This window comes from Tetrao urogallus, assembly GCF_951394365.1.
Source record: "Tetrao urogallus genome assembly, chromosome: 5".
Classification (NCBI taxonomy): Eukaryota; Metazoa; Chordata; class Aves; order Galliformes; family Phasianidae; genus Tetrao; species Tetrao urogallus.
The window spans coordinates 19893965-19907978 of record NC_136818.1 but is presented as its reverse complement, the minus strand read 5'-3'; the positions used below and the strand labels follow the sequence as shown (position 1 = coordinate 19907978).

The following is a 14014-nucleotide window of genomic DNA, read 5'->3' as shown; positions in this document are numbered from 1 at the left end:
GAAAACTGTCATATGCGGTGGAATCTTTCAAGAAGTCTTTTGTAAACAAATTTCATGTCATAGACCACTCAGTAATAGTTTTCATAAGATTTGTATTTTTAGAATGCATATTAAGAAATGACTTGAAGACATAAATTCTTATGAATATCCAAGTTTTATCCAAGAAGCTTTTTAGAATAATTTGCAGCTGACCTGCGGAACAGTAATGTTAGAATGGATTTTTAAGCTTACTGCTGCTCATTTTAGAAATTCAAATGCTTGCAATAGAGAAGTATTTGTGATATAATTATATATTTTTTTCATTCTTCAGAGTATATCAAATAAATGCCACAAGTTATTAAGCAGTGGTTAATTTAAGCTTTTGGTTAAATGCGATAAGATCAAATATGTTTTGACAGACATGAAAATTCTGCTCCATTAATGTTAGAGTAAATGATTTTATAGCAGTTACTGTGGTAATTCTCTAGCCAGTCAAAGCCATATACACACATGAATCTACGTGTTATGCAATCTGAAAAACAGAATATTATTTTTTTTTCTTTATGAAACAGCAATTGCTTTTCTGAGAGGCAATTTGACCTATCATAAAGACAAAGAGATGGTTGAGATAAGCATCTATTTATCCCATACATTCTCTTTCTGCCTCCCCCCTAGTAGCAATTGAAACCTAAACTTTCTTCTAAGAGAAGATTCGGTATGGGGAGTTTGATACCATTGCAAGTTAACTACTGTTCTCAGTAAACACCTTGAAAATAAGGATGTTCCTATAGTGACAATCATGCATTCCTTTTAGCATGACTACTTTTCTTGTTCAGTCATGTGCAGGACTGGAAGAGCCATTCTGCTTCCCTAGGTGTTGCTTGTTTACTTAACGTTCAGAAAGAAAGAAAGAAAAAGGCTTATTAGGTAGAAAGAGAAAAGTTAATGTTTTCAATGTACATTCCAGATCCGTAAGAGTAGTAGTAGTTTCAGGTGTAATAGTGTACCTTTTAAAATGGTCTTATTTTTATTGTAGATGTGAATTCACGTTTCTCTTCTGAGCTTGGCCTGAATAAACTGGTGCCTGCTGAACTCAAGGGCAGGCTTTCAGGGATGCCACAATTCCTACCCTGAGATATAATATAATTCTAGTTTCGCAGGTTTCCATTACAGTTACCCACCAGACAATCACATTTGTCGAGGATGCTAAAAGAATACAAATGTATTCTGAGTTATTCTGAGCTGATTCTTTCCGTTCTCAAAAACAGCTTTTCTTTCATGCATATTAAACCCATATCAAGAAATTACTTTTACAGATGTCCTTTGTAATGCTTCATTAGTTCATAGACCGGATATAAACATCCAAAAGGCAATAAGTATGTTGTAAGTGTACTTCTGAATTCTCCCTCAAACACAATTTCAAATTTTTTTTTTAATTATTTTTCTGTGTTGCAGTCTAAGGACAACCTACTGGTGAAATGATGTCATTACAGGTTATGGTATAAAAAAAACCTAGTTCAAGTGAAACTAGTATGTAATCATTCTTTGCCATGTAAATATGGAGCATAATCTCATTTGGGAAGACTTTCCCGGAAATGGGAGTTATAATTACAACTAACAGATGAGAAATAGCAATCTAATGTCTTTGTTGCAAGTAGTTACCTCAAGCAAAATTGACAATAATAATTCTAAGACTTCCCAGGTTGTTAGGTGATGTGCCTGAAAAGCATAATGGGTGTTGTCTTCTGTAAAGTATTTTAAAGGTGTAAGGTAGAAGGAGATGAGCTTTTTCATCTTTGAGAGATGGGGAGTTTAGAGCCAGCTAATAGGAACTACTCTGCATGGAGAGGATGCAAAAAAACCCCTTTTTTTTTGCTGAGGAAAGGCTATAGAATATGATTTCTGCCTACACAGTAAAACAGTGCAGGTAGTGTGCTTCAAAATAAATAAAGACATTGAAAGAAATGAGTACTGAAAGTTCAGAGAGAGCATAGACTTCAGTGTCTGCAGGCTGGGGAGAGAATTAAGTAGGAAGGAAAGAAGAAAAGTTTAAGCACTTCCTCGATCAGATGAGAGTCTGACACAAAGGTCTTAATTTATGTATCAGAAAACTTCTCTGTTGAATGATTCCTATGTCATATGTGAGAAGAAGTGTATCTGGATTTTCCTTTTTTTGCCATGTTTGCCTGTTCAGGGAATTTCTCAGAGATGAGTGGAAATTGGGTGGATGATCCCAAGCACTCTGTAGATTTTTTTTTTTTTTCTGCTTTCCCTGAAATTTAAATGAATTCAATAGAGGGCCTGTCTGAACTGGGTCTTGAAACTGCTTTTGTCCTAGTTTGGTGCATTTTTCCATTTAATGCTGATGCTGATTTTAAATGTTTTTAAAGGGAGAGATTTTTAATTACTTTACCTGAAAATACCAGTAATTTTTTATTAATTTCTTATTTATGCTTCTGTATATTGCTAGAATAAATTGGGAAGGTAATTCTACTGTGCAGCCTTGTAGAATGTAGCAGTTAATTAGTAGAAGACCAGTTCACTTTTATAAATCCATAAAATGCAATGTCATGGCTGTATATAAGGCTAGGATTTTCTGTGTCCATTAAAACATGCCTGGTTTGTTTGGGAACATAAGAGTCTTATCTTTAAGGATCTCATAGAAAAGTCACGTTATCATTATTAATAGTAGTCTGTATTGCTTACTGAACACATTTTTTTTCTGTCTGTTTCACATATATCATATAATCTGTCCTCCATGGCATTTCACTCTCTGACTGTGGCTTCACCTCCTGCAGGTTGTGGCAATCATGTCTTGCATAAATATTGTAGTAGCTATGACTTTTCTGGAGAGAGGCTTATTTGCTCTGATTTCTTGCTGAATATGGACAGCATTTAGTCGTGGTTCTTACAACGTGTTTACCTCTAGCAACAATGTTTATGATAGATAAAAATGAACTGGGATTGAATTTAGAATTATCTAACATCTTATGAAACACCGGAGAGGTAGCACTGTAAAGGTGCCCTCTGAAAGTAAAAACTTCCAGAGTGGCTTTTTTTTTTCCCTCTGTATTTTATTCTGATTCATTTCTCTCCTCAACAGACAATTTGTAGTAAACAAACAAAAAGAATGGATGAAAGATGCAAGAACTAATAAACTTTTAGCTGTCCTGGATTCCTTGTTCAGTGTGAGTCCACTGAAGTTAATGGGCATTGCTCAACTAAATAGAAGGGAGCAATCTGGAAATTGACAGCAAAAGTGTCAAGTGGCTTCTGAAAACCTGTCTCATTAAAACAGGTTCAAGAGTAGTGAACCAGCCCTATTCTTGATGGGAATGTAAGTTAAGGAAATAGTTTGAAGAGTTTCAGTGAAGAGCTTCTCATAAATATATGGAAATGCATGTACACATGTTCATATATAACTTAAACATAATTCAGTAGTATATACATAGTGTAAACCGGTTCTGTCTAGTCAGTGGCCTAAGGTTTTTTTAATAGCATTAAGCCTTGACACGGAGTGTGCAAGGGAAATGAAATGCTTACCAATCCAACAGTAAGCAATTAGCAGACAGGAAATGTTAAATAGCAAGAAATGATTTGTGCAGCAAAGCATGATGGCATGATAATTTTGCTGTTAATCATGATAAGTTGACGGATAGATTTTAAATTTTAAAACCATTGAATGACAGGTTAGTTTCTTGTATGAGCAACACCAAGCCTGACGTGTTTAGCTAGGATTTCTAAAGGTGAACAAATTAACCTAGTATCCAAAGCACATTATCAAATTATTTATACCAGCTCATTATCTACAGAATATTTTAATGTGAGCACTTCCCTTGGGTAAACTGAAATAAATCAAAGCCTGTTATGTTTAAAGATTTTGTTTTATTTAACTAGCAAAGCTGCCTGAATTTACCTTATGTTAAAGCTTTTTTTCTTTTTCAGAAGGCAAAGCCTTTCTGGGGGTTGTTTCAATGCTTATTTTAGATTTGTGCTTTGGCAAGCTTGGTACTGATCACAGCACTAGAATAGGTTCCTTAGTGATGGCAGTGATATTTCTCTATGACAAGAGAGTCCATCCAAGTGACTATTACTACTTTCATTTTTGGTTTTGAGATGTTGTCCATAGAATGTATACTACACCTGTAGACTTTCCTTATCCAACAAAACAACATGTCTCTGTGTCACAGCATCTTCTGATGAGTAATGATATCTAAGCAAATTGTAGATAGTTGTATGTGCAGATGCTCCTGTGCAAGCAACGGGGAGTATTAATGCTGTCTCATGTTAGTATGTCCGTTGATTATGTAGTATTTTGCCGTTTTTAATTTCAATAAACGTTTAGTGTCCTTCAGAAATCCTGTAAGTATCTAGGCTGTATTTTTGACCTGAAGGACATAGCACATAAAAATATCATGAACATTATGAAACACTAAAGAACATTTGAAATTACATACTTTTTTGCACTGTCAGACTGTACACGTTCATCTCCATCCCTGAGCTCTTCAGATTTTTATCTTTGGCTGATTTCTAGTTGATATACATTGAATGTGTTTCATCATGTATTTCATCTTCTTTTAATTAATATGTTTCTCACGAATAACGGTGGTATGTGTGGGGGCACGTGCAAGAGTTTTTAATTGTGTTTCTTCAAGTGCTCTTTCTCATTAATATTTTTTTTTTTATTGCTTGTTCTTCCGTTAACTATGGTAAATAGAGATCATTAAGATGGGAGACTTTTGGAGCTCTGTTAATAAATTCAGGTTGTAATTAAGAAGGATTCACACCTTGGGGTAAATACAGTATAAGGGTATGAATTCAGGCAGACAGTAGGAAAATGCTCCACTTCTAACTTTTTATGTTGTAGATGTAAAATAAATAAATAAATAAATAAATAATTGAGATTATAATGCTAGCTAAGTACTTGTTCTTTCTTTCATTGCCAAATGCTGTTAGTATATTACAACTCAGACTCTGAGTTCACTTTCTTGTGTTTTATTCCGCAAAACTTCCAGGCATATAATCTATAATTATTAGTTAATTACATAATTAAAAAAATACTATTGAATAACATTTTATTAGATGAACATTTTTATTTTAAGGACTTGCTTTGATAAAGTCTTATCTTCCTAAACCACTGTGAATGTATTGTTTACTGTAAATCCTCAGGTCTCAAAAATGGATTTTTTTTTTTTCTAGGGCAGAAATCTAACGACGGGAGAACTGGGCTTCTTCCCAAGTGATGCAGTAAAGCCTAGCCCATGTGTACGTATCATTTAATTGTACTTGTTGTCTTACAGGAAAATTGCCTAGTTTGTGCCAGCACTTTATTAATCTTAGCTTGTCTAAGTTCCATTATTTCTAGATCCTTTGTGTTTTGTGGTGTTCAATATTATTTATAGTATAGCATTCTAATATTTTCAGTTACTGGATTTGAGTTGTACGTGTCAAGAAAACATGTTTGAGAGGCAGGTTTAGCTTGTGGGAACGTTAATAAATTGAATTGTCTTAAAGTGTTTCCAGGACATGGGGTAAACGTATTTTACATGAAAGTGCAGTTTCATCCTTCCCCCACAGCAAGGTGAGAATGCTATGATTCTAATCTATTCCCCAGTCACTTTCGGTTAGAAAGAGAGATTACACCATTAGTAGTGAGTTTAAAAATGGGTGATACTAAGAAAAATATTCAATTTAGGCTACTTGATTAATTTCATCTATGTATGTTCCTAGTTGCTTTTATTTCATTCAAGGATGTTCCACAATGTGTGCTCAAGACTTCCTATATGGATGCAATGACTGCTTTAAAATGCTTCGTGCTTGGTCCTTCATTCTGTCCTATATAATGCTGCACATCAGATCACTATTTGTTCTTTAACTGAGATAATTCATGCACATCAATAACAGTGATGAATCATATTCCTTTCTTTGAGACAGCTTAAACTTTTTAACTGGATTCACAAGTTTGACTTATTATTGAAATTCCTTTCATTACAGCAGACAAGATGCCACTTAAATGATTTATAAGTAGCTGGCATAATCTGTTACTGGCTGCATTTTCTTATGCTTTTAAGGCTTTTATTGTCCCTTCGTTTTTAAAGCGAATATATGTCATTCTAAAGAATAAATACATTGACATATCTTGAGTCATCTTTAGTACCATATGTTTTAAGAATTTTGTTCAAAGGGGGATGCACGTGAGTTTTTGTAGGCACAAGATATGCTAAATTGGGTAATAGAACAGATCTGTAATTACGTTGAAAATTTTATATGAGCTTAAATATGAGCTTAACTTCCTTCTCCCACTCCTTGCTCACTACAAAATATGTGGATTTCTTGCACCATACAAAAATAAGTACCAGTGATACTGGACGTGCTATAGATTGGCTTTGCATTCCTCAGGGCATCCAGTCATACTGTACTATCACTGACAGCAACCTCCAGCATTTTAGGGACCATCCCCCCTAGCATTTTAGGAACGACCACTATGCTCTAAAATAGAGGCTTATTCAGACTTATGAAAAATGCTGTTGGGAGTGTTGTGAAAATTGCTTTCTAGTGATAGAACTTCCTGCTAAATTCAAAAATATACTACTAAGAAGAGTGTTGAAAATAATACAATTTTACAGAGTGAATAAATATTATTCATGAAATGTAACCAACCAATGTCATGGTCAGACCAAAAAGATAAATTGATACTTCACCACTATTAACCTGGAAGGATAAAATATCAGCATCTTATTATGACAAATGATACAGATAAAGATATTGAAACATCAATCAGATTTTTAACATGCTATAACATTTACTATTATTATTAAGTCTAGCAGTCTTTACAACCAACTGATATAAAAATGCCCGGAAACAGCTTGAAATATATATATCAAAGACTTTGGAAATGAATATTGAATGAAAAACTGCTGAGCTTCAGAATATATATTTTCCAGACTTTTCACAGATGTACCTATAAACAATTTCTTCCTGTTTGCAATAAGCAGTATATGTCAGCACCACAAGAGCAATGCTTGGTCCTTCCTAGTTCTCCCCCAGTTTCCTCATTTCTGTTGAGGCAGTGGTTGTATAGCACCATGTGAGCAGGGAGCTTTGGGAATAGCATTTGATTTTACTCTGTTTGTGACAATGAAATTGTGTGTTTGAAATTAATGAAAAGGACTACCCATCTATAGTTTGCCTACTCTAAAGTGCGGACTTCAAACTGGCTTTGAATTTTAAATATCCTTTCCAACTTAGTAGGGCTAGTTGAGAAATCAAAATATTTGTGTTTTTAACTGTTCTTTTTTCTTCTGTTGCTGAAATTACTTAATTAACCTTATGGCAGGTAATGCAAATCTTTCAAAGCGCAATTTTTCTGTAGATGAAAAATATATTATTATCAAAATATCTTGCAGCACATCAAGACTCTGTAAATACCCAGTTGGCCTTTGGATATTTCATTTGGTTGCTTCACAAATATATGTCTCACAGGAGTTCTTTGTCAGCGTGTTCATATTCTGTTACTTTTTTCCCCCAAGTCTCATATTTAAAGACAGAAATGCATGATTAACACTATTGGTAGGCTTAGTGATAGTGCCGCTGCTACTGACGCTGGTAGTACCTAGCTGTGTTATGCCCTTACACTTCAAAGGGGTTTGCGTGCCACCAGCAGTATGCTACTGCTATTTGTGAACCCCTTCTCTACGTTGTTAGGGATTAATACATGTGTTTGTTCTTTTTCTTTTTTCCAAAAATTAGACTATCTTAATTACTGTTTTAATACCTGGACAGATTTACTGCTGTGCAAGCTGAGCATGTGACCACATTTTTTTTTTATCACAAAACTTTGAATTCCACAATAGTGCCTGCATTGTTTTTTAAAGAAAATGTAGATTTAGGGCCAATTGTCTAATTCACAATTTTAACATAAATATCTTAGATTAAGAGGCATTCAAATGGATGGTAATGTGTTTAGTTTGAATGAATGTTATGTTAAAAGCAGTATGCAGAGCTTTGTGAACTAAGAAAATTTTTGTTCATCTGAAGGAATTATGTGCTTTGGTTCAAGGTCAGGTTGAGAGACGTGATTGAAGACCTGGCAGATATCATCTGCCTATATTTACTTGTTATTTAACATACAAGCTTGTATGTATAATGTATAATTTCAATTATCTTACATTGGTAGACCAGTATAGTATCTTTCTGAGATGATCTGTGTTTGGAAGTCTCTGATGAATACAGACCATGTATATTAAAAATTGTAAGAAGAATGACACTAATTTTGTAGTATTATATTCTAGAAAAAAAAATAATCCGTGATTCTCTAGAAGAAAAAAAAAATCATTCGGTGATCTAAGATTGTGTGACATCAGGTTATAAATCCGCAAAGTGTATGCTAAGCTTCTACTAAAATGAGTTTTTCAGCATCTTGCAAGTTATTTTAAAGGAGAAGTAATACTGATGTATCAGACAACAGTGAGAGGTGGTCAAGAAGGAATGCTGATTATCATGGATGTTTCTATACTGTGCTTATTTTTTGCATATATTAACATTATCTATGCATATGCTTATATAAACATATAACAGTCATTTTGCAAACTGGTGGTAGTTTGCTTGATTTTTAACATTTAATTCCATACTTAATAAAATCCACTGCAGGAGTAAAACAAAGTACAAAGGTATGAATGAAACTATGCGATATATAATCCATGGATTAATTTTATCTCTCCCTGGAGATTATGTACTACATTCCGTGTAGACAGTTTTTCGAAGGCCACGTAATCCTGGAAACACAGAGTGAATTTTGTATGTGTTAATATACATTTGCGCATTTTAAAGATACTTTTCAACAAATATGTTCCATGAGATTATTTTTTGTATGAAACTTAATGTAGGCACTAACAGAATAAAAGTGATAATTCTGATTTTTTTTAAAAAAGTGTGCATATACATGTGTACATATTTATATAGATGAATGTATGCATGTAATGTATGAGCAATGAAATTATCTGTCACAGCAGCATTTAAGTTAAAATATTATGTTACTTTCAGAACAGCATGTAATATTTGCTTCTTATTTTAAGTTTCTTCAAATGAAAACAGTCTTTCAGACTAGACTGTCTATTTCTTTTTCCTTGTTTCTTGTGGATGTTGAATACTAGTTCAATACTGTCTCATTAGTGTGTTGACTAGAAAAGAAATCCTGATGTGCGTTCTCTTATATTTCCTTTGTCCTAGGTTCCTAAACCAGTTGACTACTCATCGCAACTGTGGTGAGTCCCTCGTTAGTCTCACAAGAGTCTCTTTCTAAAAAGTAGTCATAAAAAGATTTCTGTTTAATGCTTATTACAGTTTAATTTGTGTTGGTTTAACTTTTCTAGGCTTCTTAAAAGGCACTGTGTAATGGTTTGGGGGAACAACACCACAGATTGTCTGAAAGCATTTGTGATGTAACAATGTACTTTATGGTTTAGAGGTTCTGTTTACAAGTCTGTAGCTGCACAGCCTTAGTCCCAGGGGTCTGAAATGGAACAATATGAGACACGTGTAATATGAAGCATGCAAGTAGATTTTATGTGTTAAGTGACTAAAGAGAAGGATTAATTTTAAACGCATTTTGTCTCATGAATAAATCTGCTTTTCCTTTAAAAAAACAAAGAAAACTCTAAATAAACAAAACTATCAGCCCTGTAAAAGGACAGTGTATCAAAACTACACCCAGTGCTGGTCTGGAGCGTGTGGAGTGTAGTGAGTGACCTCTTTTCACTAGAATTCACCAGACCCTGGAAAACATGTGCTAATTCTAAAAGAGCAGATTGATCATCATGTGTGCTTTCAATAGTTCAATACTTTGCCATTTGCAGATGAGTTCTGATTTTCTCTAGCTTGTCTGAAATGGAATCAGAATTGGAACAAAACAAACATGGATTTTTCAAAACAATCTCAATAGAATGTTTAGTATTATAAATTGGTATTTTTACTGCAATTCCAACATTTGCTGTATTTATAATTGTATTTAAAGAAAGCGCATCACTGGGATAAGTCTTTAGTCTCTAAGGTTTTGCGATGCTTAACTGAAAAATGACTTCAGGCTGAAACTTGCTGTAAAGTCTTGTACTCTGTGATACATTTCAAACACCTTATAGTAATGCATTTTGCAGAGCAATGGTCTTTCATGTTGACTAAATTTTGACTGATATCTAAAATGGTAAAATAAGCACTATCTAACTGTAAGCTAGGTTACTTTCCACCTCCTCAGTTAACAGTTCTGTCTCTGGTTTTGTACATAAATATTTGCAGACAGCCTCTCATGAAGTGCCATTTGGAGTAGGAGCACAAACCTGGTCATGCGAACAGACAGCAGTATCATTGACTTATCTATTTTAGCTTTCAAGTGTCAGCAATAGATCTTTCAAATTTGACCATATAAGGCTGAGTATTTTTTTTGTGTGTGTGTGTGTATGTGTAAGTTTGGTCTATCCATCACTTTTTAGCTATAAGAGCTTATTAGAAATTATGTAACCAAATAAGTGTTCTGAAATTTTGTATAGGTCGTCTTTGACCTGGTGTTACTAGCATTTGTCTCTGAGGTGCTGAAGGCAGTAGTCATTCAGCTAATGCTAAGGCTCAGTTACTTTCTTCAACAGATATTGTATTTGACAATTTCTAATTAAGAACTTCCCTAACCTGATTGCAGATTTTCTTCACGCTTTATTGAAAGATTTAGAAGTAGTATTCAATTCTAATTGATGTATTTTTAGATTATCGTCTCAGGAAGAGTGTTGAGATACCTTTGGAGAGCTCATAGGCAATTTTTGTCCTCTGTGTTACAGGTTTGCAGGAGCAATGGAAAGATTGCAAGCAGAAAGTGAACTTATTAACAGAATAAATAGCACTTACCTGGTGCGACACAGGACTAAAGAGTCAGGAGAATATGCAATTAGCATTAAGTAAGTGGGATATGTTGCTTTGTTTTAACTTATGACTAGATAGCTCACTATATGAGACCAGTAAGGGAAAAAAGAAAATATTTATGCAATCACACAGGGCATGTGGGATTTATAGTAGGAAGTAGCAGTAGTTTTTTGATGCTAATGTAAACAAGTCTAAAAAAAAAAAGGCATTCTTATGTATTGGGTAAGACTAAGCAAATATTTACAATTTAATGTTATCTTTTAAAGTGAGTAAGATACACTTCCCTTGACTTCAGTGGAAATTTGTTGAAAGTCTTAGCATCTCAGACATTTCAGTAGAACGTGTTTGTAAATTTCATCATTTTGAGGGTCTTCTTTGCTATCGCATTGATTATCAAAATGAATAGAGAAGCAAACAACGTGCAGGAATTCCTGGTTAGAGTGGCTAGTTACAACTTCTTTTCAGAACACAGATTACCTCTTCAGCTGCAGTTGAATAAATATATTTTTTTAATTAGATGTCAACTTTGTGTTGACATAGATGCGCGTTTTGTCTTAAGAATTTATTTGGATAATGTTATTGGGGCATGCCTTCAGGTAACTATTGATTGCCCCTGATTAAAAACACATTTATATTCATAAGTTATTCATTGCCCACAGGTACAATAACGAAGTGAAACACATCAAGATTTTAACAAGAGATGGCTACTTCCACATTGCAGAAAATAGAAAATTTAAAAATTTAATGGTAAATATTGATTAGGCTTTTAACAATGTGTGATTTCTGTGTAACTGTTGCTGTTCAAGCGTGTGCTATTTTGGTATGTGGAAATGCAGAAGGATGAGAGATTTGAATTATGTCCATATCTACAAATAAAGTATTTCTTGATTCTTAAGGGTTATGCTTAAATCATGGTGACATGCTTAAAATTACATATTTATATTTAGGTACGGAATGTATCCCTTACAGTGGTGTAGATAGAGGAGGAATTTGAGTCCCACTTTGAATGCTGCTTGCTTACAAATGACTGTTTCTGTTGCCTTGGTAATTTGAATGATACGTGAAAGAAAATTTGTTTGCAGACAGTGTAGCTTGCCTGCTGTGCTAATGTCAGATAACAAAGCCCAGATAGTTCTTATTCTCCTGGCCTTCCTGCTTGCTTGTAGTGTCTGGCAGTCTCTGACAATGGACTGTGAAAATCAGGTGTAGATTTTTCGTAGCTTTAGAATCTACCTTAGAAACAGTCTACAAAAGCTTACAGCATTCTAGAGTTTGCCTCAGAAGATAAGCCTTGGACAGTTATCAGAAATGTGTTGCATGCTTTAGATCTTGGGAATCATTTTGTTGGTTGAAGTTAATAATGATCACGGAAGGTTTTATTTTTCTTATCTTTATTTATTTATTTATTTATTTATTTTTAACTAGAAGGAAATAAGTGAACATGGTTCTATTTCCTTATTTTAACCTATGCTTGCTTGGTCAACTCTTCATTTTGGGAATCAGGATGTAACTATGTAGAATGGAATGACTGAGTAGGTACTGGAAAGAGGGAAGGATTTACAATAACTGCATTACTTTTTGATTGCATTTCTGAAAAGTGAAATCCCACAGTTGAAGCATCATGAATCAAATGAAATATGTTTGTTTATAATTGTCTAGTCACTTTTAATCTTATTCCAGGCTCTGGGTATGAACTGTATGATATCGTCACTATTAGAACAGATTCAAAGCTAAGAGACAGTGACAGGTTGAAGATATGAAAGGAAGAATATGAGCTGTCAGTATTTGGATACATACTGTCTTCTTTAGAATACTAATTTAAGTAATTTATCTCCTTGGTTACATAAACTGTTTGAGCCAGTTTAATGAATAAGGTTAGAATTGTAGATTTTTTGGGGGGTTGGGCTCAAGGAGTATATGAATTGCTGTTTTTTTTTTTTTTTAATAGTTAAAAAATTTTTTAATTTCCTCTGAGGAGGAAAAACCTACAGATTTTAATAGAAAAGCCTTGAATTTTTTACATGGTCCGTTTATCTACTCAGTCACATTTCTGTTATTTTATATACAATACTTATACGCTTTGTTGAGATCTGTATGCATATCAGTTCATTACTCTATGAACATCACTTGTCATTGTAGAAGAAATTTGAGAAAACAAAGGCAGTTACCATTACATGCTTAATGAACAACTAACCTTGCCTTCTGCCTGACCAGAAAAGCAAATACATGCTCAGCTTTGCTCAACAAAGCGATGTGTTGATTCTGACTATAAAGCTGTTTAAAACAAAACAAACAAAAAAAAGGCATGTGCATCATTGTCATGAAAAAGTAGGTTTCACTTTATAAATGTGTTCTGTACTTCAGGGTAAGGGTTAAATTACACAGTTAAGTTGCAATATAAAAGCAATCAATATTTATTAGGCTATTTGATTTCTTAATGTATGTGCTCTGTGGGATCATAGCAGTGACTTTATTTTATTAAACTATCTTGGACTGTAAACCAGAATCATGAAAAGGATATGATTTCAATTTCCAATGACAGTGTTTTCCCTTCTGCAAGGAACTTGTAGATTACTATAAGCACCACTCTCTCAAAGAAGGCTTTCGAAGTCTGGATACTACACTTCAATTTCCATACAAAGAATCTGAAAACACAGTGGGACAGAGGGGTAACAGAGCAGGTGGCAACTGTGAGTATTACAAATTTATGTACTCTTTTCTGTCAAGTATATAAAAAGGGCTTTAGCTAGGAGGTTTTTTGGTTTTTTTTTTACGCTAAGCAGCTTTGGGTCTGTCAGGAGTTTTATCAATATGTCTAGCAAGTTTGTTTTTCTGCTAAACTTTAAAATCTCCTTGTTATTCAGTATTCTATTAGGAATGCTGATGAAAAGTTGAATTGCATCCTGCTTAATTTTTTTGGATATTTGCATGCATGTAGCGAAAGTGCTAATAAGCATCTGTGATAATTTCTAATCCTTGCAAAGGGATTTAAGTAAATCAGCCTTATACTGTAGCTGTGTGAACTAGGATCTCACTCATACCACATGAATTTCTCAGATAAACCTAATGCTACTGCATTTTCTGTATCATAATTTTTTTATGTTTTGCTTTTAACCTTAGGTGTTTATTC

The 14014-nt window shown here is 33.9% G+C and overlaps 1 protein-coding gene across 1 annotated transcript in view; it reads left to right on the top strand.

The window, feature by feature from the left end:
- VAV3 (vav guanine nucleotide exchange factor 3) overlaps window positions 1–14014 on the top strand; it is a gene marked incomplete at both ends in the record, with an annotated part of 154840 nt that overhangs the window by 129161 nt on the left and 11665 nt on the right. Inside the window, 5 exons of the mRNA XM_079536444.1 lie at window positions 5179–5244; window positions 9208–9242; window positions 10803–10919; window positions 11544–11631; window positions 13445–13574. Coding sequence (XP_079392570.1) covers window positions 5179–5244; window positions 9208–9242; window positions 10803–10919; window positions 11544–11631; window positions 13445–13574 — 436 coding nt within the window. The remainder of the gene's footprint in view (window positions 1–5178; window positions 5245–9207; window positions 9243–10802; window positions 10920–11543; window positions 11632–13444; window positions 13575–14014) is intronic.